The sequence below is a fragment of the Schistocerca americana genome, chromosome 1, assembly GCF_021461395.2.
Source record: "Schistocerca americana isolate TAMUIC-IGC-003095 chromosome 1, iqSchAmer2.1, whole genome shotgun sequence".
Lineage (NCBI taxonomy): Eukaryota > Metazoa > Arthropoda > Insecta > Orthoptera > Acrididae > Schistocerca > Schistocerca americana.
In genome coordinates this window covers 419584294-419611439 of record NC_060119.1, presented here as the reverse complement: position 1 = coordinate 419611439, position 27146 = coordinate 419584294, and the positions used below count along the sequence as shown (strand labels likewise).

At 41.6% G+C, this 27146-nt stretch overlaps 1 protein-coding gene across 3 annotated transcripts in view; it reads right to left on the bottom strand.

The window, feature by feature from the left end:
* LOC124602326 (CLIP domain-containing serine protease B9-like) overlaps nt 1-27146 on the bottom strand; it is a 188210-nt gene that overhangs the window by 97660 nt on the left and 63404 nt on the right. For all 3 annotated transcript variants that reach the window (XM_047136314.1, XM_047136315.1, XM_047136316.1), the window contains exon 2: nt 935-1033. In XM_047136314.1, coding sequence (XP_046992270.1) covers nt 935-983 — 49 coding nt within the window. In that variant the 5' untranslated portion in view covers nt 984-1033. The remainder of the gene's footprint in view (nt 1-934; nt 1034-27146) is intronic.

Here is a 27146-nt window from a genome sequence, read left to right as displayed (position 1 = left end):
AAATTTTTCTCTTTTTCATAGTAATGAAGATAGTAATACCATATGTAGAAATTCTATAACACTTTAGTGCACACACTTGTTGTTAAAACGATCTAAGTAATGAACTGTGGAATGGTTGGACTCAGTAACTAGAATTAACTCATATAGGTCAGTTCCAGTTACCAATTCCAGTATTTGTTAGACCACTTCTTTCATCAATTTTCATTACTTGGGTACTCATCCCATTAGATTTAACAATTAGTGTTAACAGTTAATGCTAATTCATAATATTACAACTTCACCATGTGCTTTACTGTACTGGATTTAAAAGTTCTCTGTGCTTTTCTTACTCTCATAAATTATGATAATAATTTATTTCAGACATGTATATTTCTCTTTTTCTGTTCTTATTTCTTTTTGTTACCTTTAATTCTTGTCAGTATAATTTGTGGCCAATGGCCGAACGGTTCTAGGCGCTTCAGTCCGGAGCCGCGCGACTGCTACGGTCGCAGGTTCGAATTCTGCCTCGGGCATGGATGTGTGTGGTGTCCTTAGGTTAGTTAGGTTTAAGTAGTTCTAAGTTCTAGGGGACTGATGACCTAAGATGTTAAGTCCCATAGTTCTCAGAGCCATTTGAACCATTTTATAATTTGTGGCCAAGTAATTAATCAAGCGAACTGTGTTTGTAATTTTATCATACGCTACATTCATTTGTTTACGAATATGATCAGTAGCTTTCAAAGATTGCATCTACGTAGTGTCTCTGCCTTAGGTATGAAGTTATTGCTCGAAGCTGACGAGTGGCATCGAACACTAGAATTGACACCCCCAATCCTATTTGATTCCTAAATTACTTTAACCACTAAGTAATACCAAAATGTGTTAAAAACAGCAATTTAATTACATAATTATAAAAAAAGTAGCTAAGTCTTTTGTGACCAATGATATTAATTACCTGCAATTATGTATGCAATCCATTTAATAAAATTTTCTTTCACCATCATTCTGATAAATATTGTCAAATCATCAGAATTCCATGGAATTTATAAGTGATCTGTGGGGGAGAAAAACAAATGAGAGCTACTGTTTTACATTTCACAAAATTTCTTATTTTGGCAACTGGTATAGATTATCTAACATTAAAGTCACTTACCCTTTTTGTAAGATTATCGAAAATGAATGAAAAAATCTATAAATAGGATTTTAACATGTCACTGACACAGAGCAGTGAGTATGCAGCCCTAATTTAGCTTCTTAAAGATCACATAAGATATCACAGGATACATACTGAATGAGGCTTTATGACATTTGTCAGTTTTGTACGAATTGTACCAGAACACCTACATAAAAGATTAATTCAGAGTCTTTGAAAGACAACTCCAGCATTTTATCATTGTATCACCTTATATGAATTAATAGAGGGAAACATTCCACATGGGAAAAATATATCTAAAAACACAGATGATGTGACTTACCAAACGAAAGCGCTGGAACGTCGATAGACACACAAACAAACACAAACATACACACAAAATTCAAGCTTTCGCAACAAACTGTTGCCTCATCAGGAGAGAGGGAAGGAGAGGGAAAGACGAAAGGATTTGGGTTTTAAGGGAGAGGGTAAGGAGTCATTCCAATCCCGGGAGCGGAAAGACTTACCTTAGGGGGAAAAAAGGACGGGTATACACTCGCACACACACACACACACACACACACACACACACACACACACACACACATATCCATCAACACATATACAGACACAAGCAGACATATACAGAAGCAAAGAGTTTGGGCAGAGATGTCAGTCGAGGCGGAAGTGCAGAGGCAAAGATGTTGTTGAATGACAGGTGAGGTACGAGTGGCGGCAACTTGAAATTAGCGGATATTGAGGCCTGGTGGATAACGGGAAGAGAGGATATATTGAAGAGCAAGTTCCCATCTCCGGAGTTCGGATAGGTTGGTGTTAGTGGGAAGTATCCAGATAACCAGGACGGTGTAACACTGTGCCAAGATGTGCTGGCTGTGCACCAAGGCATGTTTAGCCACAGGGTGATCCTCATTACCAACAAACACTGTCTGCCTGTGTCCATTCATGCGAATGGACAGTTTGTTGCTGGTCATTCCCACATAGAATGCATCACAGTGTAGGCAGGTCAGTTGGTAAATCACATGGGTGCTTTCACACGTGGCTCTGCCTTTGATTGTGTACACCTTCCGGGTTACAGGACTAGAGTAGGTGGTGGTGGGAGGGTGCATGGGACAGGTTTTACACCGGGGGTTGTTACAAGGGTAGGAGCCAGAGGGTAGGGAAGGTGGTTTGGGGAGTTCATAGGGATGAACTAAGAGGTTACGAAGGTTAGGTGGACGGCGGAAAGACACTCTCAGTGGAGTGGGGAGGATTTCATGAAGGATGGATCTCATTTCAGGGCAGGATTTGAGGAAGTCATATCCCTGCTGGAGAGCCACATTCAGAGTCTGATCCAGTCCTGGAAAGTATCCTGTCACAAGGGGGGCACTTTTGTGTTTCTTCTGTGGGAGGTTCTGGGTTTGAGAGGATGAGGAAGTGGCTCTGGTTATTTGCTTCAGTACCAGGTTGGGAGGGTAGTTGCGGGATGCGAAAGCTGTTGTCAGGTTGTTGGTGTAATGGTTCAGGGATCCCGGACTGGAACAGATTCGTTTGCCACGAAGACCTAGGCTGTAGGGAAGGGACCGTTTGATGTGGAATGGGTGGCAGCTGTCATAATGGAGGTACTGTTGCTTGTTGGTGGGTTTGATGTGGACGGTCGTGTGAAGCTGGCCATTGTACAGGTGGAGGTCAAGATCGAGGAAAGCAACAGTACCTCCATTATGACAGCTGCCACCCATTCCACATCAAACGGTCCCTTCCCTACAGCCTAGGTCTTCGTGGCAAACGAATCTGCTCCAGTCCGGAATCCCTGAACCATTACACCAACAACCTGACAACAGCTTTCGCATCCCGCAACTACCCTCCCGACCTGGTACTGAAGCAAATAACCAGAGCCACTTGCTCATCCTCTCAAACCCAGAACCTCCCACAGAAGAAACACAAAAGTGCCCCCCTTGTGACAGGATACTTTCCGGGACTGGATCAGATTCTGAATGTGGCTCTCCAGCAGGGATACGACTTCCTCAAATCCTGCCCTGAAATGAGATCCATCCTTCATTAAATCCTCCCCACTCCACCGAGAGTGTCTTTCCGCCATCCACCTAACCTTCGTAACCTCTTAGTTCATCCCTATGAAATCCCCAAACCACCTTCCCTACCCTCTGGCTCCTACCTTTGTAACCACCCCCGGTGTAAAACCTGTCCCATGCACCCTCCCACCACCACCTACTCTAGTCCTGTAACCTGGAAGGTGTACACGATCAAAGGCAGAGCCACGTGTGAAAGTACCCATGTGATTTACCAACTGACCTGCCTACACTGTGATGCATTCTATGTGGGAATGACCAGCAACAAACTGTCCATTCGCATGAATGGACACAGGCAGACAGTGTTTGTTGGTAATGAGGATCACCCTGTGGCTAAACATGCCTTGGTGCACGGCCAGCACATCTTGGCACAGTGTTACACCATCCAGGTTATCTGGATACTTCCCACTAACACCAACCTATCCGAACTCCAGAGATGGGAACTTGCTCTTCAATATATCCTCTCTTCCCGTTATCCACCAGGCCCCAATCTCTGCTAATTTCAAGTTGCCGCCACTCATATCTCACCTGTCATTCAACAACATCTTTGCCTCTGCACTTCCGCCTCGACTGACATATCTGCCCAAACTCTTTGCTTCTGTATATGTCTGCTTGTGTCTGTATATGTGTTGATGGATATGTGTGTGTGTGTGTGTGTGTGTGTGTGTGTGTGTGTGTGTGTGTGTGTGTGTGTGTGTATGTGTGCGAGTGTATACCCGTCCTTTTTTCCACCTAAGGTAAGTCTTTCCGCTCCCGGGATTGGAATGACTCCTTACCCTCTCCCTTAAAACCCAAATCCTTTCGTCTTTCCCTCTCCTTCCCTCTTTCCTGATGAGGCAACAGTTTGTTGCGAAAGCTTGAATTTTGTGTGTATGTTTGTGTTTGTTTGTGTGTCTATCGACGTGCCAGCGCTTTCGTTTGGTAAGTCACATCATCTGTGTTTTTAGATATATCACCTTATATGATTAGATACAGAAACCATAAGTAACTGTTTCTGCAATGATTTTGAGTGTGTTGGGAAAAATTCAAAAGGTGAATTAAAATAAACTGTTACAAGGAGTTGCTTTCCATCAACACAAAAAATTACAAGTTCAGCATGGGATAAGGATACACCCAACAGTGCAATGACCCATGTCATAGTGTGGACTCCATGGTGTCCACTAACAGAGCCCAGCATGCTTGAAGGAACCACATGCACACCACAGCGATGGCTGTAAATGGAGCACTGTACAAACACATTCCAAATATTATCTATTGGCAAGGTGTCAAGGAAGCACAAAAGCCAAGTAATGGTTTCACTTCTCGCAGAGCATCTTGGGTAAGATTAAGTAAATAGTAATGTGTATTACCATGCTGCATAATGACACAGGATGATGGAAAGTCATACTGCAGAACCTCTTTCATGGGCTGTTGTGCTCTGCACATTCTTGAACTAACCACAAGAGGTAACTGGCAAGCCGAACTAATGACTTGCAAAGTCAAATTGCCTGATTAATGTCATTCACATTTCACAGATGAAGTGCTGCATTATCCAGTGTGGCAATGAATCAATCTACATTACAAGCATCAGCCATTATATACATGTACAACAGAGACAGGTTAAGGGTAAACAGCACAATGAATTTTGGAGGAAGAAGATCAGAAACCTATAAAAAGTGAAGGATGATTCTCATCTGCACTTGAAACTGCAGTGCTGGCTTCAAGGGCTTAGGATATCTCAGAATGCGCAACCACTGTACACTTTGATGCTTGGTTAGATGTGTAGTGACACTTGGTTATATGTGTAATTCTTGTCAACAAGCAGTTTCTGTGGCTGGGGCAAATTCTGTTCCTATCTGTATGTTAGTATACACTTGGGTTGGTGTAAAAAGATCCCTGATAGTTAGCAACACTATTGCCAGCTTTCAACAGTGAAGTGCAAGTGTCTGCAGGCAAAACAAATCTTCTGCAGAGGAACACTTAGATGTTGCCAAGGAGATGTATACAAAATTGTGTAAAGCTGTCATGCCTAGCCAACTGCAACTGTCAGGGATCTTCTTCATTAACTCGACTATTGCTGCAGTGTTTGCTTTACTTACTTTGGTCAGCTACACTAATGTCCTTACTATAACAACATTCTAAACCAAATGTAACAAGCTTTGGACAAATTTTATTTTATGAACATTAGATCTTGTTCCAATATTATTTGCCTAGACTTAACATTCATCTCCTAATGCTGGAGCCATCATCAGAGGCTGTAAAGACTCAGACAGCAGTTTCAAACTCAAACATGCTCAGCAAGTTGAACTGTTTGTATGTATCCATGCAATAGCTGCATCGTAAATTATCAGACTACTGTCCAACATAGTTGATTTGTGATGACTTGTGTTATGAAGCTTGTAGTGGATTAGGTATGGTTTGCTCAGTCTGTTTAGGATTGGTGCTGCTATTTGAATCTTTATAGCCTCTGATGGTGCCTCCTGCATTACAAGATGAAACATTAGGCATTGAAATGTGCCTTAGACCATGGTCTAATGCTAATTTGCAGCTGCCATGACATCCTGCATTGTATGATGTAATAAGTTTATTTGTGCGAGCACTTCCCACAGCAAGTATATAAATATTTCTTTCAATTTATAAAATGAGTAGATCATATGTGCTGCAACTGTGCTACATATAAATAATTACTGCACTCCACATCCATATACAATCTGTGAGCTCTCACAGAATGTGAGACTTACTCCCTCCACCTCCCCCCCCAGGAACGGGCTAAACATCTTAGCCTACAAAAGTGTTTGTGTATGAGTGATAGTGAATAAGCGATAGTGAAAATTATAATTAAGTATTATCTAAGAAAAATAGTAATTTACTGCTGAAATCATAATAGCTGTTACCACATCATGATAAGTATAAACTACATACAACGTATTTAACAAAGAGTACAGTTCGTATGTGGGCAAAGGCCTTGCCGCAGTGGATACACCGGTTCCCGTGAGATCACCTAAGTTAAACGCTGTCGGGCGTGGTCGGCACTTGGATGGGTGACCATCCAGCCACCATGTGCTGTTGCCATTTTTCGGGGTGCACTCAGCCTCGTGATGCTGATTGAGGAGCTACTCGACTGAATAGTAGAGGCTCCGGTCAAAGAAAACCATCATAACGACCTGGAGAGCAGTGTGCTAATCACACGCCCCTCCTATCCACATCCTCATCTGAGGATGACACGGCGGTCGGATGGTCCCGATGGGCCACTTGTGGCCTGAAGATGGAGTGCTACAGTTCGTATGAGATTTGTACATAATATTTAACTGCCAGACATGTAACACTGACACATCCAGAATTAATTTTTCCACTCTGCAGCAGAATGTGTGCCAATATGAAACTTCCTGGCAGATTAAAACTGTGTGCCAGACTGTAAATGAACTCATGATCTTTGCCTTTCATGGGCATGTGCTTTACTGATTGAACTACGCAAGCATGACTTGTAACCTGTCCTCAGAAAATTACTTCTGCCAGTCCTGCTTCTCCTACCTTCTAACTTCACAGGAATTTTCCTGCATAACTTGCAGGACTAGCACTCCTGGAAAAAAAGAGTCAGTAGAGCACTTGCCTGTGAAAGGCAAAGGTCTCAAATTCAAGTGCTGGTTTGGTACACAGTTTTAATTTGTCAGGAAATTTCATGTCAGCACACACTCTGCTGCAGAATGAAAACATACCCCACTCTGTGGTTACACAATATCTCTGCAATATCCTTTCTATCAGGAGTGACAGCCATGCAAAAGTTATGCAGGAGAACTTCTGTGAAGTGTGGTAGATAGGACACTGGTGTGAGGTTGGTTTATGAGTTGTGCTCGGGTAGCTCAGTTGGTAGAGCACTTACCCATGAAAAGCTAAAGGTCCAAGGTTTGAGTTCTGGTCTGGTACACAGTTTTCATCTACCAGGAAGTCTCACTCAGACACTTATCAATACTTTCTATATTCACATTTTAGATGTTTTTGACATTGGCTTGTAATATGAGGGTAAACATCACAAACTGAAAGAACAACACTACTGAAAGATTTTAGAACCCAAAGGCATCTGGTATTTTCAGTTACAAGGAGAAGAAGTGGATGGAAAAATAGTTTTGAGATTTCACAACAGATGGCTCTGGGTACACTTGGCACTGGTTAGTATTCACCATATGTTGTGGCTTTCTTCAAACTGTCACTGAACTGATGTGTGTCTATGTGAGAATATGAGTTAGGTTTGTGAAGACAATAATTCTTACTTCCAGGGGGGTGGGGTGTGAGAAGGAGGAATTTCCTTCCCTGACCCTCAGTACAGTACACCTGTGTGTGTGTCAGTTTAGACTGAAAGCAACAACGTAACTCACAGAACATACTTACAACTCCAAGATAATGGACAGTTCAGTTGTGAGAGATGTACAAACCTTGTTATTCTGTCAGCAAATTAAAATTATTCTGCTGTTATAGACTTTGAAAATATTTAAGAACAATGTATAACAGAGATTTTTAAAGAACTCTCTAAAAAAAGATGTATTGTTGAGTGTGTGATGAGGCCAGGGCCCATACATTGTTGGAAGTTAGAATTATTTGGGTACAGGATTAATGAAGGGAGCAATGTCCTTGCCGCCTCCTCCCTCACCCCACTCACCATCATTGAATGACAAACTATAACATAAAGGAACTGTGCAGATCTTCATCAGGATTATTGGATATACAGACAGTTTATTTTTACCTTAATCTGACTTATTTTGATTGTTACACACTGAGTAGGCTGGAAGTGAGCCACACCAATGACCTAGAATTTTGCAAGTGGATAGGGCAAACAATTAATGACAATTTCTGGTTAGAGGAATCAAAAAATTTCTATGCCTGTGGTGTGTGTGTGTGTGTGTGTGTGTGTGTGTGTAATTCATCTCATTAGTATACAGTTGCACTAACAGGAGCTGTGCAGCAGTGACTGTCACAATACAGATCCTTTGCCAATGGGCGATCCACAAAAATAGTTCACATATAAAAAAAGTGTAGCTATTCTGAGTGTGGAAGGTGAATATTTTCATTTAAGAATGTCATGTAAATTAGCTTACTTTTGATAAATTACTTATTTGGTTAGACTTTGTATACAGAATGATTTTTTCCCCCATTTACAAACTCTAGGGATCGATCGGTATGAGGATATAGAACAAAAACGATCTAATGAACTTATGTCCAGAATACATGGTTTCCATGCTAGAGAGAATTTATTCAATCATACTTTGTTACAGACACTGCTGTCTAACACACACTGTACTATGCAGCCACAGTTACAGTATGTGTTGAAAATGGTTTCCGTGTGCCTTAACGCACGTGTATATGTGCCGTAGCATGTTCTGTCTCACACGTTCACATCGGCCAGGCTGCATCCAAACAGTGTTGAAGGCTGCTCCAGTGTCTCCAGATCTGGAATGGGCTCTGCATAAAAGACACTTTTGAGATGGCCCCCTAACCAGAAATCGCACGAGTTGAGATCCGGTGAATAAGCACGTCACGCAACAGAATCCCATTGTCTGATCAATTGACAAGGGAAGACATGATCGAGATGCATCTGGACATTAATGATGAAGTGGGCTGGAGCACCGGCATGTAGCAGCCACATAACCTTTGAATCATCATTGGCACTTCTTGTAGCAGGGGAGGTGAAGTCACCCACAGAACACCTATAGTTCCATCCTGTTATGTGATGTGGATGGAAGACTGGTCTCAAAATATGACTGCCAATAATTCCAGCCCACTCATTCCAGCTGCACCGATGCTGATGATTTGCTGTCACTGTACCGTGGGGGTTCTGCAAACAATCCCACAGATGACTCTTATGAAAATTGAATATGCCACTCTGTGTAAAGGTGACCTCATCTGTGAACCGATGGATGACACAAATCCTGGGATCATAGTCGCCTGATGAAAAAACCAGTGACAAAGCTGCTCCTGATATGGAAAGTCTGTCACTAGTAAATCCTGCAAAAGCTGTAGGTGATAAGGGTAGCAACAACTGTCACGGAGAATGATCCACATGGCCATTTCGCTTACCCTATACTGGCAGGCCAGCTGCCTGGTACTGTCCCCAAAGTCTGATGTCCAAACATTTATGGTACGTCCTTCATGATTTCCTGCGTCCTGAAATGACCCTGTCTCAGACAAACAGTGAAACACTGTTGCAAACATTGAATGCTGTGGTTAAAGTTGGTGGGGATAGGTCTCTCGATACACCCTTGTTGCCCACTGCTCACTGCCATTTGCCTTTCTGTAAGTCACCACCGTATCGACAAGCTCTTGATTTGAATACAGAACTGTTGTGTACAACACTGTATCACATCTACTACGAGGTAGGTCAGTAAGAGAAGTGAACTGGACACAACATTACCAATGTTTATGGCAGGAGAGTGCACTAGGGCATGACGTGAGGAGCAATACCACCTTCCAGGAGGAACCAGGCATATTGTAACTAACTGCATGGTACAGTGTGTATTAGCCTGGAATCTCTGTAACAAATGATCTGTAGCATTTCTGGACATAAGTTCATTAGACGTTTTTGTTCCGTATCTTCTCATCGATCAATCCCTAAAGATTGTACATGATGAAAAAAAAATCACACTGTATAATTACCTTATTCATTAATTTCATTTGCTCCCTTTTAAGTTTCACATTATTATATTCTGAGATTTTCTCAGAGTGATTCATTTGTGGTATGTTTTTGGGTTTCTACCAAATTACTCTGTAAACTTTTTGAAAGAAATTTCTGCCATTTGACCATAAATTATGCTTCATTTATTTCACACAATCATGATTTCAGCTTTATAGCCATTTTCAAGTGCAAGCTGAAATGTCACAAAATGTCTGACCTGCCTAAATGACATGTCATCATTGAAATAACCAAATGAGGATCATGATATGTCACCTTGGCTGCTACATCCATCCTTTCACTCCCCACGATAACCATGTGCCCTGGCACCCAGCATAAAAGACATGTCATTGATAGTCTTTCTAAGTAGAGAAGGGTGTCCTGGATATCCTAGACTACATTATCATCTTGCGGAGACTGAAGGGCACTGAGGGAGTCAGAACAGATGAGAAATTTGGCAGGCATGGCACATCTCATCTACTCCAGTGCCCTCAGTGTCGCAGATAATTCAGCATCAAATATAGTGAACTCTGGAGACAACCAAATCTTGAGAACATGGTCCAGGAAAACAACAGAACAACCAACAGAATTCCCTTGTTTAGATCCATCCTTTTATACAGCTGCGTAGTTGCAGTGCTAATTTAAAATGCCAGAAAATATTGTATGAAAAAGAAGCAGGAATGAAGCTTCTCCTATACTGCACCAAGTCTATAACTATTCTGGGCCTCTATAATAACCAAGATGGCAGTCGATTATAATCCTGGATTTGGACCTATATATGTCTCACACCAAGGTTCTCCAACACACACTTCACACAAATCCTTTAAGACCTTGCCGCCCATGGGCAATTTGTAAAGAGGTGTTCCATAGTTGGCCGAGCAACAGTATGGTATGCTGCTGAATTGGGAGTAGCGAGGAATGCACACACTTGATGCACCACAAGGAGTTTCTGTCAGATGGTAAGTGGTAGTTCACCAGTTGAGCACAGAGGCTGAGTATGGGGCTGGCCCTATAAGCACCATAGCCAGCCTGATGCCCTCATGGTGTTCAGCGATAGTTATCTTTAGGTAAGAAGGCCTCGCTGAACCATATGCTACACATCCATAGTCCAAACATGATCATACAATGGGCCTATAAACTTTAGCAGACACGCCCTCTGCATTCCAGACATTCGATATGTTCAGTGCCTTCTGGGTCCTTGTCTTTAGGTGTGGTGACAATGACCATTTGGATTAAAAAATTAAATCCAGAAACCTCACAGAGTCTTTAAAAGGGAGAATGGTGTGCCATGTTCACAATTTGGGCCAATTAAAAATATGACAATGATTAAAATGAACACAGAATGTAAAACCAGCCCTTGTAGCTCACTCCTCCAAACTCTTTACTGTAAGTTCCAGTCGATGACTCACAGTTTTGGTATTGGAAAAAGAGCAGAAGAGAGAAATCATCCATAAATAAGAAGCATTAATGGCTATGCCAAAGAGAGTAACAAGTAAAACATTGCTCTGTGGAACATCATTTTCGTGCACAAAACTATTTGGCAGCACATCATTGGTTCTGTACCTAAAAAGCCATCTTAACAGAATGGACAAAATGAAGATGGAGGGATGACAATGAAAGACCCTCTGGTGTAGCTGACTGAGAATAGTTTACTCTGATAGCTAGTGGGACACATTTGGTCCTTTCCAGGTTTGGGATGAAGGATCAAAATTGTTTCCCATCATGAGTTGGGGAATTAGCCTGTCAGCAATATTAACATCACAAGAGGATTTCCTTGGACACTGTAAGTACTGTAGCTGCTTTTCTGGATTTAGTCATGGCCGGGTGCCACATCACGAGCATCAGACAGTGCCAAATCCAGCTACCGTATGGAGAATGGGCAGTTGCAAGACTCGGAACTGTTGGAACTTAAGTCCAACATGCCTCTCTCTACAGTCACGTGGTAGTGGCTGAAAGCTGGATCCTGGCTGGAATTGGCAGAAACCACTGCAAAATGCTCTCCCATTATTTGAGTTATGTCTCTGGGCAATGTTTGGAGACACCCCTGTTTCAACAATGCTGCTAAAGGTAGCCTACCTCTTTTACCCAAAATCCTCATGAAGGCTTCCCATAATGGTGTAGCACAAGTGGAACAGCTGATGGAGTCCAGAAACACTTCCAATAATCTTTTTTCGCTCTCGCTGGTGATACACTGAGCCTTGGCCCTTGTTAACCAAAAGGCTGTGAGCTTTTTCGCCACTGTGTGGTACTTAAAACACAGAAGGGACACATGCCAGACCCAGATTACTTAACAGCACCCAGCAGTCCATCAAGGAACAAGCTGCCTCTTAAGATGACTGAGGACTTCGATATGGAGCAGTCAGTGGCATGGTGGATCACTCATGTGATGCGGTCCACCCACTACTGGATACTGTCATGGCATTCAAACATAGCCAAGAGGCTGAACAGCATCCAGTCAGCTCTGCTGTTATCCATCATGGCTGTGTTCTTTCAGGTAGAACTCCATTCAGTAAGTGAATGCAGAGTGGGAAGTGATCACTGGAATGAAGATAATCAATCATCACTTCCCACTGAATAGAGGCCAAGAGGAATGGAGAGCAGAAAGAGGGGTTGATGGTTGAGAATGACCCAGTAGCAGACAGAAATGAGTGGGAGTGCCGTTGTTAAGGATGCACAGCTCGTAAGACATCATGAGGCTCTCCAAAACCCTTCGCTAAGGGCAAGTAGGGATCAAGCCCCACTATATATGATGGGCATTGAAGTCCCCCAGTAGGACAAATGTTTGGGGGAGTTGTTCTATAAGATCTGTTAGAGCCTCAGAGTGAGTTGTATCTTGGTGAAGTAAATACAGCAGCAAACAGTGCTCCTCCAACACACAAGAACTTCAACTGCAACCGCGTGAGGGTCAGTAACCAAGGAGAGAGCAGAGGAGTGGTGTGTGTTATTGACAAACACAACAACCCCTCCCTCGACCTTTTCCCCAGTTGTGTCATCCTTGTTATTAAGGGTATAGCCCCATACTATAGGGGCATCGTATGCTTTAAAATGCATTTCCTGCAAATGCAACCACAGGAGGTCTTTCTGTGCTAGGAGTTTCAGTTCCTCCACATGTGTCCTGAGCCCCTTAATGTTCCAGTATAGTATGGGAGTCATTTATTACAGGGGTTGCATTTTCACCCTGTCTTTCTACAGGGGAGGAGAGCTCAAAGTGAGTGGAGACTAGGTGTTGGGGCAAGATGAGTGCCCTAGGCTGACATCAAAGTCCATCAACTGTGAAGATGAATCATGCGAGATGTCGGATAAAGTGAATTTGATATTGTCAGATCACTTGCTTCCTGTCCCCATCAGCAGCTGATACTTTGCCTTTGCTTTGATTTTTTTGCCTGGGGAGGATTCAGAGCCCAGACTGAACCTCCGGATGAGTAGTGAGCACTGCAGCATCAGCTATGACGGCCTTGTCTGATGTTCTTGCAGAAGGTATGGACTTCAAAGTAACTGCAGCAGCACAAGCTCATTGACAAATGCAGGTACTAAGCTGACAGTAGCAATCTCTGTTTGTGTAGCAACATCAGTTTTCTGAAACGGCTGTTTAACAAACAAAGCAAAGGAGGCAGCAAATGTAAGAGGATGCATCACCCTTTTTGGCCTCATCATATGGGATGCACTTTATTGTTTTTATCTCCTGTATCTTCCTTTCTTTGAGGAAGGCACTGCAGTCCCTACTCCAGACAGGGTGATGCCCAGAGCAGTTGATGCACTTCAGAGGAGACGAACATCTGACTGCTTTGTGGGCACCTTACCACATTTGCCACAAGTGGTTTCTCCCTTACTTCCTTGAGTGGTGTGCCCAAAGTGCTGGCATTTAAAACAGTGCATTGGGCTGGGGACATAGAGCTGTACTTTTACGCACAGAAAACCTGTTGTGATGTGCTCTGGTAGTTTCATACAGTTAAAAGTGAAGATGAATGCATCAGATTTAATCAGATAGCCTTCCACCCTTTCCATGACATTCTGTACATCTACAATGCCTTCTTGGAGCCCCTCAACTTTCATGTATTCTTTGGAGCTGTCCACCAACTCCCTGCAGATAACAATATCTTTGCTGTAGTTCAACGTGGTTCAGAGGTATATTCTCCAAGGCATTTGGCTTTATGCATGTTTGTAGCTTGGTGGGCACTTGAGGATTTGAGCAATGGTGTCCAATTTTGCAAATGCTTAACTGATTTTAACATACCTGCAATGCCCTCTAAATCCTTTTGAATGTACGAAGGTGGTATATTTTTAAAGCTTTCCTCTTTCCTTGTAACCAATAAAAAACACATTTTGACAAGTAGCATGCATTCTGCTTCTACAGATACTAGAATTCTGAATACTCCTGAGTTTGGAGTGCTGGCTACATGAACCATCCTGTTAGACCGGAAAGTCAGTAGATACCAGCGGCAGACCTGTTCTGCTGGCAGGAGAACGAGAGAATTTTGAGTGTTCCATCTCAATCCAATGAGCAGCTATAGAAATAAAAAGTCCACCTAGACAAGCCCCGTGTGCCTAGGTAAGCGTTATACAACTTAGATGCAGCAGGTTCCCCACAGGTTGCCCATTAATGACTGTTCCCCTCAGCAGCCATGCAACTCATTGGTGTGCAGCACACCTTGAGAATGGGGGTTTATGTAAATATAGGTTTTTATCATCCCTGTGATACAGGCAGTCAAGCGAAGATCTTCATTCCATGTGACACACAGTGTTCTATTGCCATGCATTACAGTGGTAGCTGAAGCATGCTCAGAGCTTACAGTGACAGAAGACTGGTGGCACTTACTTGCCCCCATCTCAGGAACCCGAGGTTTGCCAAGCCCGTATCCAGCAAATGAACACTGGATTCCTGAGGATGAGTACATATGAAAGATACACAATATGGCTGACAATGCACATAATGAATAAACATTAACAAATTGTAATGCATATCTGACAGCCAATAAATTGCTGTGGCCTGGTTTCATCATGCCCATAGATCAACTTGCTCTTGAGAATGGTTATAAAGATGAAATCATGATTGTGTGAAATAAATTGATACTAATTTATAGTCAAATGGTGGAAATTTCTTTTAAAAAGTTCTACGTGATGATGTACTCCATGAAGCAAAAAATCATTAACTAATTTGGAAATATATTTTAATAACTGAAATAGTGATCTTCTTCATGCACTCTGAGCAGCTGTCATATGTGTGATTGCTCCCTGGACCCCAATGAGGCTATGAGGTATTGGTGGAGTCATTTTCCAGTTTACAGTTAAGTTCGACTTCTAGCAGATGCTGCACCATTTCATGTGCATTTGTTTCCTCTCACCCATGCTGCTATTCCATGAAAGGTACATCTTTCCAGTGTTTTTGTCTCTAACAGTTGAGGTGACCAGTGAAATCTCAACACACAGAATGTCAGATGCCAAGCTTCTGAACATCTAAATTCTTGCTCTCCGGGCATAAAATACGAGGGTAAGTCAACTATTATCCGCAATTTAGTTATATTTTTGTTTATTTTGGTAGTGCTGTCATTTTGTGTTGATGATGCATACTTTGTTTGTTTGTTGTTATATCTTTGTAATTTTCAAGCTGCTAAGTTAATTTTGTTATTGCTGTCATGCTGTTAATCATGGCTGCTCTGCTGTCTATTTGCACCAAAGTAGAGCAACATTCAGTGATCATTTTTTTTTGTGGTCAGAAGGTGTATCAGGGGCCGAAATTCATTGATAACTTTTGGTACAGTATGGGAACAGTGTTTTGCCACAATGGAGTGTCTAGGAATGAATTGAAAAATTCCAAAAAGGTCACTCAAGTGTTATGCATGATGAAGGAGCCAGATGACCATTTACCGCCACAAATGAAGAAACCATTGAGCATTCACGTGAAATGATTCTCTTAGACAGACGATTAACTATTGACAAAGTGGCACATCATCTGCAAATTAGTCATGGTTCTGCCTATGAAATCATCCAAAACAGACTTGGGTTTCAAAAAGTTTGAGCGAGATTGGTCCCAAAACAACACACACAGTTGCATAAACAAATGCACTTGGACATCTGCAGAGAACATTTGGATCACTATGGTAACGAAGGACAACTTCTTAGACAGGATCATTACTGGTGACAAAACATGGATCCATCATTAAGAGCCGGAGTGGAAACGGCAGAGTACAGAATGGAAACATCCAAATTCAACTTGCAAGAAAAAGTTCAAGACCCAACCGTCCACAGGAGAACTGATGCTTACGGTTTTTTGGGATGCACAAGGTCCAATACTGGAACTTTATGGGGAAAGGGGCATAACAATAAACAGTGTATGTTACAGTGAGAGGTTTACTGCCAGGCTAAAGCCTGCAATTTGAAGCAAACGCCGAGGATTGCTCTCAACAGGTGTTGTGTTGTTGTATGATGATGCCCGTCCACGTACTGCTGCCCACACTGCTGAAACATCCCAGAAACTCATATTTGAAGTACTGGATCATACCCCACATAGTCCCGATCTTGCCCCTTCTGACTATCTTGTTTGGCCCACTCAAACAGGCATTAAGGTTCAAATGGCTCTGAGCACTATGGGACTCAACTGCTGAGGTCATTAGTCCCCTAGAACTTAGGACTAGTTAAACCTAACTAACCTAAGGACATCACAAACATTCATGCCCGAGGCAGGATTCGAACCTGCGACCGTAGCGGTCTCGCGGTTCCAGACGCTGCAGTCTTTAATCGCACGGCCACTTCGGCCGGCAGGCATTAAGGGGCTGTTGATTTGTCTCGGATGAAGCAGTGAAAGAAGCGGTGCATTTGTGGATTGCAGCTCAGCCGAGAACCTTCTTTTATGAGGGCATCAGGAAGCTTGTACAATGATGGACCAAGTGCATTGAAACGCAAGGAGACTGTGTTGAAAAATGATGTTCTTGTAAGTTTCCTATTTGATTACAATAAAATTTTATAACTACTTGGTGGATAATAATTGAATTACCCTCATATATGAAAAGGTTTCTAAACAAGGGTCCGACACCTATAACAGAGAAAATTCGTTGGTCACTGTATACAGAAAATCCAAATACAAACCTATTACTACATGCTTTTCATCATCATAATCACAAACAGATGATGTGCTGAGTACAAAGATCCACAGAGCTCATCACAAAAGCATGGGATCATTAAGAAAATTTGATACCTAGTAGTAGCGCTTAAAAAAAAAGATTCTTCTCAGATTGATGAAGCTACTGTGTTATGTAGTCAAAACGAACACCACTTACAGAACAGATCAGGATTAAGAAGGAAAAAGAAAAACCAAGGGCTGCTGGCCCCATCTCCAGGGGAATTAGAAGACTGGTTTGCAAATATGGCATCCAATCATCCAATGTATTTCATTGCCGCCAACGTTGATAAAAAAAGGTCTACTTTGTTACATTAAAAATGACATAGCTCTCTAAAAGACCTTAATGTATACTATACTCCATGAGAATATGACCAAGTAGGATGGTGCAGTGATTAAAACATTGGACTCTCATTCAGGAATCTAGATATATTCTTTAGCTCCCAACATATTGCATCCATATGGTCCATGAAGACAAAATTAGACTAAATACAGCATGCACAAAGTCATGTAACCAGTCATTCTTCCTACACTCCATACATGACTGGAACAGCTCAGCCGAGAACCTTCTTTTATGAGGGCATCAGGAAGCTTGTACAATGATGGACCAAGTGCATTGAAACGCAAGGAGACTGTGTTGAAAAATGATGTTCTTGTAAGTTTCCTATTTGATTACAATAAAATTTTATAACTACTTGATGGAAGAAACCCTAACATGTGGTACCATTGACTGTAATGTGGTGCAGGATCTGTCTTTGCACCAGAATAATTAAGGATCTTGTGAAACCAAGAATTTAATAAAATCTTGTAAACAGAGACAGAGGCTTCAATTCAAGCAAGGCTGGGAATCCAGCATTCAGTTTACTAGGACATTCCAATCAATATTCATTTGTCAGAGCCAAAAAAAGTGATGGAAGAAAAATTCACCTATAAATTGGATCACAACATCAGTAATCAAGTGCAGGTTGAAAGCACACATAATAACAGTGCTCAGAGCACCTGGAGATAATTGACAGCACATTATGTGCAAAATGGAATTGACAATGTGACTAGAAACCTGAAAATATACTATCCACCACATTGTTAGTTTATCACACATTATGCATGATTGTAAACACAATATCCATGCAGACTTGATCAACATAAGAAAATTTGTACAAAGGGCAGGATTTGAACCCAGATCTTGTGCTCACTAGGCAAATGCACTAACCTCTATGCTATCCTGGCTCAGGGGCTTTCCACTACTGCATGGACTATCCTATCATGTCTCTCTTCTCAGTCCAAATTCTCATTCATGCCCAAGCCCTAAACTCTAACAGCATTGCAGAGGCTCTCAAATTGTACTGGAATAGCACCTCAGCATCAAATGAAATGGGCGGCCCTGCCTGAAACCTAGATACAGGTGCTTTTAATAAAATGAAAATATGTGGTTTCAGAGGCCTTCCCAGGTCTCAGACATATATGATGTACATATAGAGACTGAAGCAATAAATGAAAATTTGTACCAAGGCCAGGGTTCAAATCCAGGTCTTCTGCTTTTTAGGCAGATACACTAACCTCTATGCCACCACGGCTCAGTGACTTTGAACAATGGCATGGAATACTCTAGTGTGCCTCCCTCCTCAATACAAAGTCCAAAGTGGGCTGAGGTGAGAATGGGAATTTGGAGTGAGGATAGAGGGTTGCTAGGGTAGTCTGTGCAGTTGTGCAAAGCCACTGTGTAAGGGTGACATAGTGGTTAACACACACACACACACACACACACACACACACACAGACACACAGACACACACACACACACCAAAAAAATTTGATACCTATCATATAATACTTTCCTATGAATAGTGTCTAGTGTCTACTTCTGATTTCACAGTTATGGACTGTATTATTTAATACTGAGAATTAACACTAATATGCTTTTACTTGTCTTAAAACATGTTTAGGTGTCTGTGTAGACATGCCTGAATTTCCAAATAAGTCCTCTCCCCTGCCCTCCCCCATACATACAATTTGCATATAATTAAGCAGTAGATGCAAAATACTGTTTCAGTTTTTCAGTAGTTTTTATCTATAGGTCATGGTTAATCAGACCAATAGAATAAGAGAGATATGAGGACATCCTTCAGTTCATTTTGGAGGGTTACTGGTGGTAAGAACCATCTTCAAAATACCATCAATTGTTCTTGCAGATGAGTTCTTTCTGCTTAAATCATTATACATATTAATAATACACTTGTTTTTATTCAAAGAATTGGGCAAATAGTCATACTTTGTGTTATTTTTTGAAAAATCATAAATGCAGCAAGGAAAGTACTGGAAGAATGTAAGTAGTTCAGGAATAAATGAGACAAATATAGCTCACCAAATAGTAGAAGTGTTAAGTTGCTGACAATGACACAAAAAGATTGAAAACTCCCCTCCCTCCCCCTTCCGCACACTGGGACTGCAGTTCAGTAGGTACAATTGGCTGAGAGATGGTACTGAGTAGGGTGGGTAGAGGGAGAAGGGACAACAGGAAGGATTGGGGAAGGGTGATTAACAGGGTGATAGCAGGTGTGCGAGGTAGGAATGCAGAACAGAGAGGCCACAGCCACATGGGATAGAAATGGGACGCATGGGCACTCATATGGCACACAATGACACTGCTGTGGAGGAGGGGTCTGGGAAGAGCTGACAGGACAGAGGAAGGAGAGACTGTTGGGTATGGGGTGTGGATGCAGTGGGTTAGCGGATATTGGTGCCAGGAGGATTATGGGAACAAAGAATGTTTGTTATGGATAACTCCATCTACATAGTTCAGAGAAGCTGATGTGGTGTGTGTGTGTGTGTGTGTGTGTGTGTGTGTGTGTGTGTGTGTGTGTGTTGGGGAGTGGGGGATAGCTCTGGCACAATGATCCTTCCCCAGTGGTCCAACACAACCTCCAATTGCTAATAAAATCCTATACATAGTCCTTGGTGTTTGGAACCATGCACCATCACTAGTCAGTTCTTTTCCTACTCCATTTGCAAATGGAGCAAGGGAAAAACAATGATCTATGTGTCTTTCTTCCAGGGAATCCTATCTGAATTCACGAAGCATCTCCATAACTCTTCCATGTTGATCAAAGATACCGGTAATAAATCTAGCAGCATGGTTTTGTATTGCTTCGATGTCCTCCTTTAATCCTACATGGTGGAGACCCCAGGCACGTGAGCTGTTCTCAGGAATGGGTTACACAAATGTTCCACAAGCAGTCTCCTTGGCAGATGGGCTAGTCTTTTCTAAAACTCTCCCAATAAAACAAAGTCAACCATTTGCCTTCCCTACAACTGTCCTTACATGCTCATTACATTTCATTTAGCTTTGCAGTGTTATGCCTAGCTACAACATGACTGTGTCAAGCAGCACACCTCTAATACTCTATGCAAACATTACATGATTGTTTTTCCTATACATCTTCTTCAAGCTACATTTTTCTAAGTTTAGTGCAAGATGCTATTCATTAAATCAAATAGAAATTCTGCCCAAGTCATCTTCAGTTCTTCTACAGTCACTCAATGACTATACTTCCACATACATTAAGTATATTATAATGTTACACATATGTAGGTGAGCGATTCTCCCACCTAGAACTGCTATGAGGCAAGGTGAATTGTTTCTACGCCTGAATGGTAGCAGGCCCTTGGGCCGAGGATGTGGGGTGGCATGACTAACTCCAGGCGGCCCCAGGTGCAGAGACATTGCGTGAGTAACAGAAAGCGAGTAAAAACCCAATTTTGGAGCATCTTGACGGTGGTCACTCATTTAAGAGGACTGACTATGCCCCAGCAAAGGTGGACTTTCAGACAATCTGAAAGATGGCTTCTTACAGCTCTTTGAAAGTTGACTGTAAATCAGGGTCAGATAAAAAGGCAAATCTGAATAAATCTTCAATCTCATTTTTTCTGAGATATATCCAATGATACAACATTTTCAATATCTGTAAAACTACAGAAGTTAATTTTTTACATTGACTAAACATTTCCATAATGAGCCTCTGAATTAACAACTTTTCAATGCTTCATGTGATTTCAAACAAACGACATCCCACACAACAGCATTACACTATAGCCATCATCATCCCCAAAAGCTGTGTATTTGTATCTATTTTACTTCTTGATTTATTATGTTTTTTATATCCTTTCATTATGCAATGTCTGTTATAACATAGCATTCTCTACAGTAACACACCAAATGAATGAGGCATGACTACCTCATATTGTGTCATACTTGTGTATTTCTTTAATAAATATGTTATTATTTTTGCTAGATATTTATTTAACTACCAATTATAATTGCTAATATAAAATCATGATAATTTAAGAATTGGTTGGTCACATGTATTAACTAATACAGTCCTTGAAAACAGGGCCAAAAGACGCTTCTGTCAAGCAGGCCTAAATAATTGCTTAAACAATGTTCAATGACAATCTGTTGTCATTTAACATGAGTACACTTGCACAAGAATACTGGCTTATTTATTTATGAGCAAACCTTTATTTATATTTATTCTGCATAGTCTGAGTGTGATCGAACGTTTACATTTATTATTTAAATATTGTAATATATTGGTTTACTCCAGGAAATGGTCAAGTTGGGTCACATCATGTCTGTAGACTTTAAGAATCAAGTATTTTGATAGGGTTGGGCTTTAGCTGATGGAAAAGCAGACAGTGGCAGAACACCACTGGAGTCAAGTGGAGAGAGAGAGAGAGAGAGAGAGAGAGAGACTTTTCAGAGTGGTGCGCTCAAGGGAGCAATACTGGACACTATGATGTTTGTTCTGGAAGAAGGGAGAGCACTTTTCAGAGTGGTGCACTCAAGGGAGCAATTCTGGACACTATGATGTTTGTTTTGGAAAAAGGCAAAACTGCTTGTAATGTCATGTGGTGTTTGATCAAGTGAGTGATAGATTCTGCGTGATGAATAGCTGCTATGAGACTAGCTTTCGAGTACACTTTAACATTTGTGCTTGTAGAAAGCAACCTACACACACACACACACACACACACACACACACACACACACACACACACACACACTCAACACTCACACCCACACTCACACCCTGAAAGAATCTCCACTCTTGTCAACATACACCTACAATTACTCATCATCTAGCATCTCTTGTTAAAAATATAAACCAGTTCCTTTACTGACTCTCAACCATCCCCACCTGGATCTCTATTCATCACTGTTGATGCCACCTTCCCACACACCAATATCTTCCATGTCCATGGACTAGCTGCTATTGAACACAGTCTCTACCAACATTCTTCCAACTTCAAACCTACTACCTCACTCCTCAAACAGCTAACCAGTTACATCTTCAAATACTACTTCAGTTATGAAGAGAAGATTCATTAACAAATCAACAGATTCGTCATGGGCATTTTAACACTCCCATTCCAAACTATTTATGAGTCATCTAGAGGATACCTCCCTACCCTCCGAAAACCCAAAACCACTTGTTTGGTTTAGGTTCACTGATGATATCTTCGTCATCTGGACCCAGGACCAAGATTCCCTATCCTCATTCATCCACAACCTCAACACCTTCTCTCCCGTTCATTACACCTGGTCTTTCTCAGAATAATGTTCCGCCATCCTGGATGTTAACTCCCACCTCGCTGATCGTTCCATCCGTACCTCTGTAGATATCAAGCCCACAAACCATCAACAGTGCCTGCATTTTGACAGCTGTGATCCCTTCCACGCTGACCAGTCACTCCCATAGAGCCTGAGCATTGGTGGACAGCATAATTTCAGTGATGAGAATTTCCTTGCCTGGATGTTGAAGGTCTCACAAAGACAGGCAATATCCAACAAACCTAGCCCACAAACAGATTTCCTGAACTGTATTGGCACACACCTGCAAGAAACCAGCTGAAAAGAAGCACCACCCTCATCGACTAATATTATCCTCAACAGGAACAACTGAATTGTGCACTTTGCCAGGGTTTTGACTGTCTATCATCTTGCCCTGAAATGAGGGATATCCTACCCACAACTGTTCCCAACCCTCCTAAAGTGGTATTCTGTCACCATCCATCCCACACAACCTTCTGGTCAATTCCTATGCCACTACTGCACCCAATTCCCTGCCTTAAGAGGCCATATCCCAGTGAAAGATCCAGTGCAAGACTTGCCTTATTCACACACCCAGCATTTCTTACACTAGTCTTTTCATAGGCTCATCCTTTCCCATCAGAGAGGGGGCCACCTGTGAAAGCAATCATGTCCTGTATCTGCTCTGCTGCAGTTCGTGCAAACCATTCTATGTGAGCGCAACCACCAATCAGCCATTGCCAAACTGTGGTCAAGAGCAGGACTGGAAACCCAGTGGAGTTCAAATGGATCCCCCCCCCTTCCCCCCCCCCTCCCCCCCCCCCCAGCACATGTCCTTTGGATCCTCCCCCACCCCTGCCCTCCAGCACCAGCTTTCCTGTATTATGTAGGTGCGAGTGAGTTAACCTTGCAACAATTCATTGTTCCTGTAATCTTCTTGTCCTCAGTCTCCACTGACTCACTCACTCACATTCTCTAGCAAAAAAACTCCCTCTTCCTCTATTTTGTCACTCCTCCCTATCAACTCCTCCACATTATAGTCACTGTGTGCTGTATGAACTCACTGGCTCTGGTGCCCATGTTTGTACTCCTATCCTGTGTGCCTACTGTCTCTCCGTCCTGCATTCCTACCCTGCACACTTGCTGCCCCCCTCTGTACCATCAGCCACCATTCCCCAACCTTTCCCACCTCCTTCCTGCCTCTACATATCCCACCAGTCTACCTCATCCCAATATACCTACTAACTCTACAGTCTCCTTACACTGAAAAGTACCCCAATGCAAAAAAAGTAAAATGAGGTTTAATTACAAAAAAATTAAGCAGCAATATGAACAGTGCTTATATTTAATGCTACAGCTGTAAACTATATTATGAGAACTGCTCAAAAAATTCCAGAACTTCATCCACAAAATTTTTCTATACTTACCTTTTACTTATTGTGCATGGTCTCTATTGAAATATTCTCCTCCACAACTGACGTACCATTTCCAATGTCGTTTCCACTTTCAGAAACAATTTTGGTATGCCTCTTGCTGGATGGCGTGAAGCATCACCTGTGAATTTTCTTTTATCTTATCCATCATCGAGATCTTTGCCCTTACAATAGGATTTTCAACTTTGGAAATTTAAAAAAAAAGTCCACAGGCGTTAGGTCTGGAAGGTACAGAGGATGAGGCAGCACAGCAATTTCATTTTTTGTGCAACCGTTATGCACCAACAGGGATGAATGTGTGGGTGCATTATTGTGATACAGTAGCCATGAACTGTTTTGCCAAATCTCAGCCATTCATGATGAACTAACCCGTCAGAGTCAAAGAAAACTATCAGCAGGGTTTTGACATTTGACGTGATCTGATGAGCTTCTTCTTGGTCTTGGAGAACCTTCCCCAAGCCATTGTGAAGATTGAACCTTGGGCTCAACATCTAACCATAGGCCAATATCTCATCAGCAGATTCTCTTAAGCCACATCTCATTCTCATTTGCATGATCCAAAAGCTGTTGTGAGGTGAATGTCTTTCTGGTCTTGACTCATTAGCCATGGGACAAACTTGGTGGCAACACAGTGCATTCCAAGATGCTATTTCACAATTTCATGATATGATCCAACTGAAATCTTACATTCTTCTGCAAACTCTTGGACAGTCAGTCTTTGATTGGCAGTGACAATTTAATTGACGTTCCTGACATGATTATCATTGGTAGTTGTTAAAGGGCATCCTGAGTGAGGGTCATCTGTAACTTCCATCCAGCTATTTTTAAACCATGTGAACCATTTGTAAAACCAAGTAAGGCTTAAGCACTCATCATTGTCAGCTTCCTGCATCATTTGGTGTGTCTCTGTAATGGTTTTCTTGAGTTTCATGGAAAATTTAATGCAGATGCACTGCTCCTCTACTCCCACTTCAGAATTTACAAACTGTGCTACACAACATTCCACTAAATACAGCACTGAACAATAACTGACAGACATTCAACAATGAAACTTCCAGCAGTTACACATTAAATACAGGCATGAGCAAGGATGCCAACCACATTTCTCTCCAATACTCCATTGGTGCGATATTACGAATGTTCCATAATATTTTGAACAGACCTCATATAGTTATTTTAATTTTATTGTGTGATTGTTACACCTACTGATGAAATCAATTACACAGTATATATAATTTTAGAGGGAAGATGAATCACTCTTGGTGTACCAAGAACAGCAATCCCATAGACCTATGCAATACTTGAACCCAAATCTGATTCTGGAGAAAGAACACTAATGCATTTGTTGGTCTTTTCCTTGTTTCTTTATTGTTTTCTTTAATTATTTTCAACATACACGTAAACATATAAGGCTCAATCTTTTTATGAACTCAATGAAATACTGCAAATCATTACAAAGATCATGAACAGTATGTTTTCTTTTATTGTGAGCTACACTGTCACAATGATTGACTGTTTTGTGGTTCATAAAGAATAGATTTTAAAGTGTCCCTTTCATGAGAAATCAATAAAAATGGAGATTTTAAAACAAAAAAAAGTTAGTTCATGAAAAATGCCACCAGCTATTATTAAAAAAGTAAGTTTCCTGTTTATCATTAATAAGAAAATTTGTTTGTTAGGAATGTGGTGCTTTAACTTAACTGTCACAATCTGCATGATCAATTTGCTCTTGGTAATCACTATTAATGGCCCACAGAGGTCTGTCCTTGCATGCATCATTTCCAATACATGTCATTCACAAAGGCACCAGAGCACAGAAATATATACAGTGCGAGTTGATGTCATGATTAGGGTCCAGGGTTTGCATTTCAGAAAAGCGGGCTTCAGTTTCACAAGCTCTACATCATGTCCCTAAATTGTCAAGATAAATAATAAGATTCACTTTGAAAAGGTCAGGCCAATACTCTGCTTATCCTTACTCAACCCAAACTTGTGCTTCATCTCTAACAATCCCAGCAACAAAAGGATAATAAACCCTAATCTTCCTATGCTGAGTTATAATTGTTTAGTGACAAAAATGCTAGTTGCTGTCAGCTAACATACACATGCCAAGTGCCAAAGACTTCCCGCACTGTCTGCCAGAGGTATTGTGTTTTTGTTGGTTTAGCACTCCTTAATTAATAGGACTTTCCATGGCTGTTATTCTTAGAGACCAATTCTTTCTAGCTTTTCTGAGACAGTTTACATACTGTTAACAATTTGTCGGTTGCTAAGAAATATTAATTTCTATATGAGATTAACTGTCTTCCTCCTTGTGCATTGAATAAAATACTTTCCTTCCTTTGATGTTGGAATTTATGTCTTGTATTACAGCTAAATTTCAAGAACACACAGGAATATCTGTCATTAGCTAAGCTCCTACTTAGCTAACCTCCTAGAAGTTCTAAAACTGGTTACCCCAGTGTGACTTAGCCACATTATACACTGAAAAATAGATTTAACATGACCGATTTACCAATGGAATCTATACCTTCACTCTCTCAGCTTGCTGTGCATTTACCTGCCTTCTGGCCACACAATCCAGCACTGTGGTTCATGGAAGTGGAGGCTCTATGCTGAAATTACGACAGACTCTACTAAATTCAAGATTGTGGTAAGCCATCTAGACAAGTTTGTCACATAAATTGAAGGTGTAATCACAGCCCCTTCTGAAGACAGAACCGATACATAGTGTGTCCACCTCACAAGAGGAGTGTATTTGGCAAGTTTGTTGGTGACATGAGGCCATCACAATACTAGAGGCACCTACAGAGTAAAGTTGATACTGGTACTGTGTCTGATAGCCTATTATGTACCTTGTGGAGCAGTGGTGTACCACCTCAAGTGAAAGCTGTTATTGCATTACAAACTACCACGGCCTTGCATGCAGTGGCTGAATTAGTGGACAAGATATTCGACGTCATAATGCCTGCAAAAGTGCAGTGATGGCGTCCTGTAAGAGCTTTTCATAAACAGTGGTTTCATACATGGATTATGATCTTCTGGCCATCAAGGTTGATTTGTTGATGAAACAGTTTGATGAACTGTTGACCTGTCAGAACCACTGCAAGGTCAGAAACTGCTACCAGTGGCGTTTGAGGAGCTGTTCTTCTACATCTTCCTCAACCTCTGGGACAG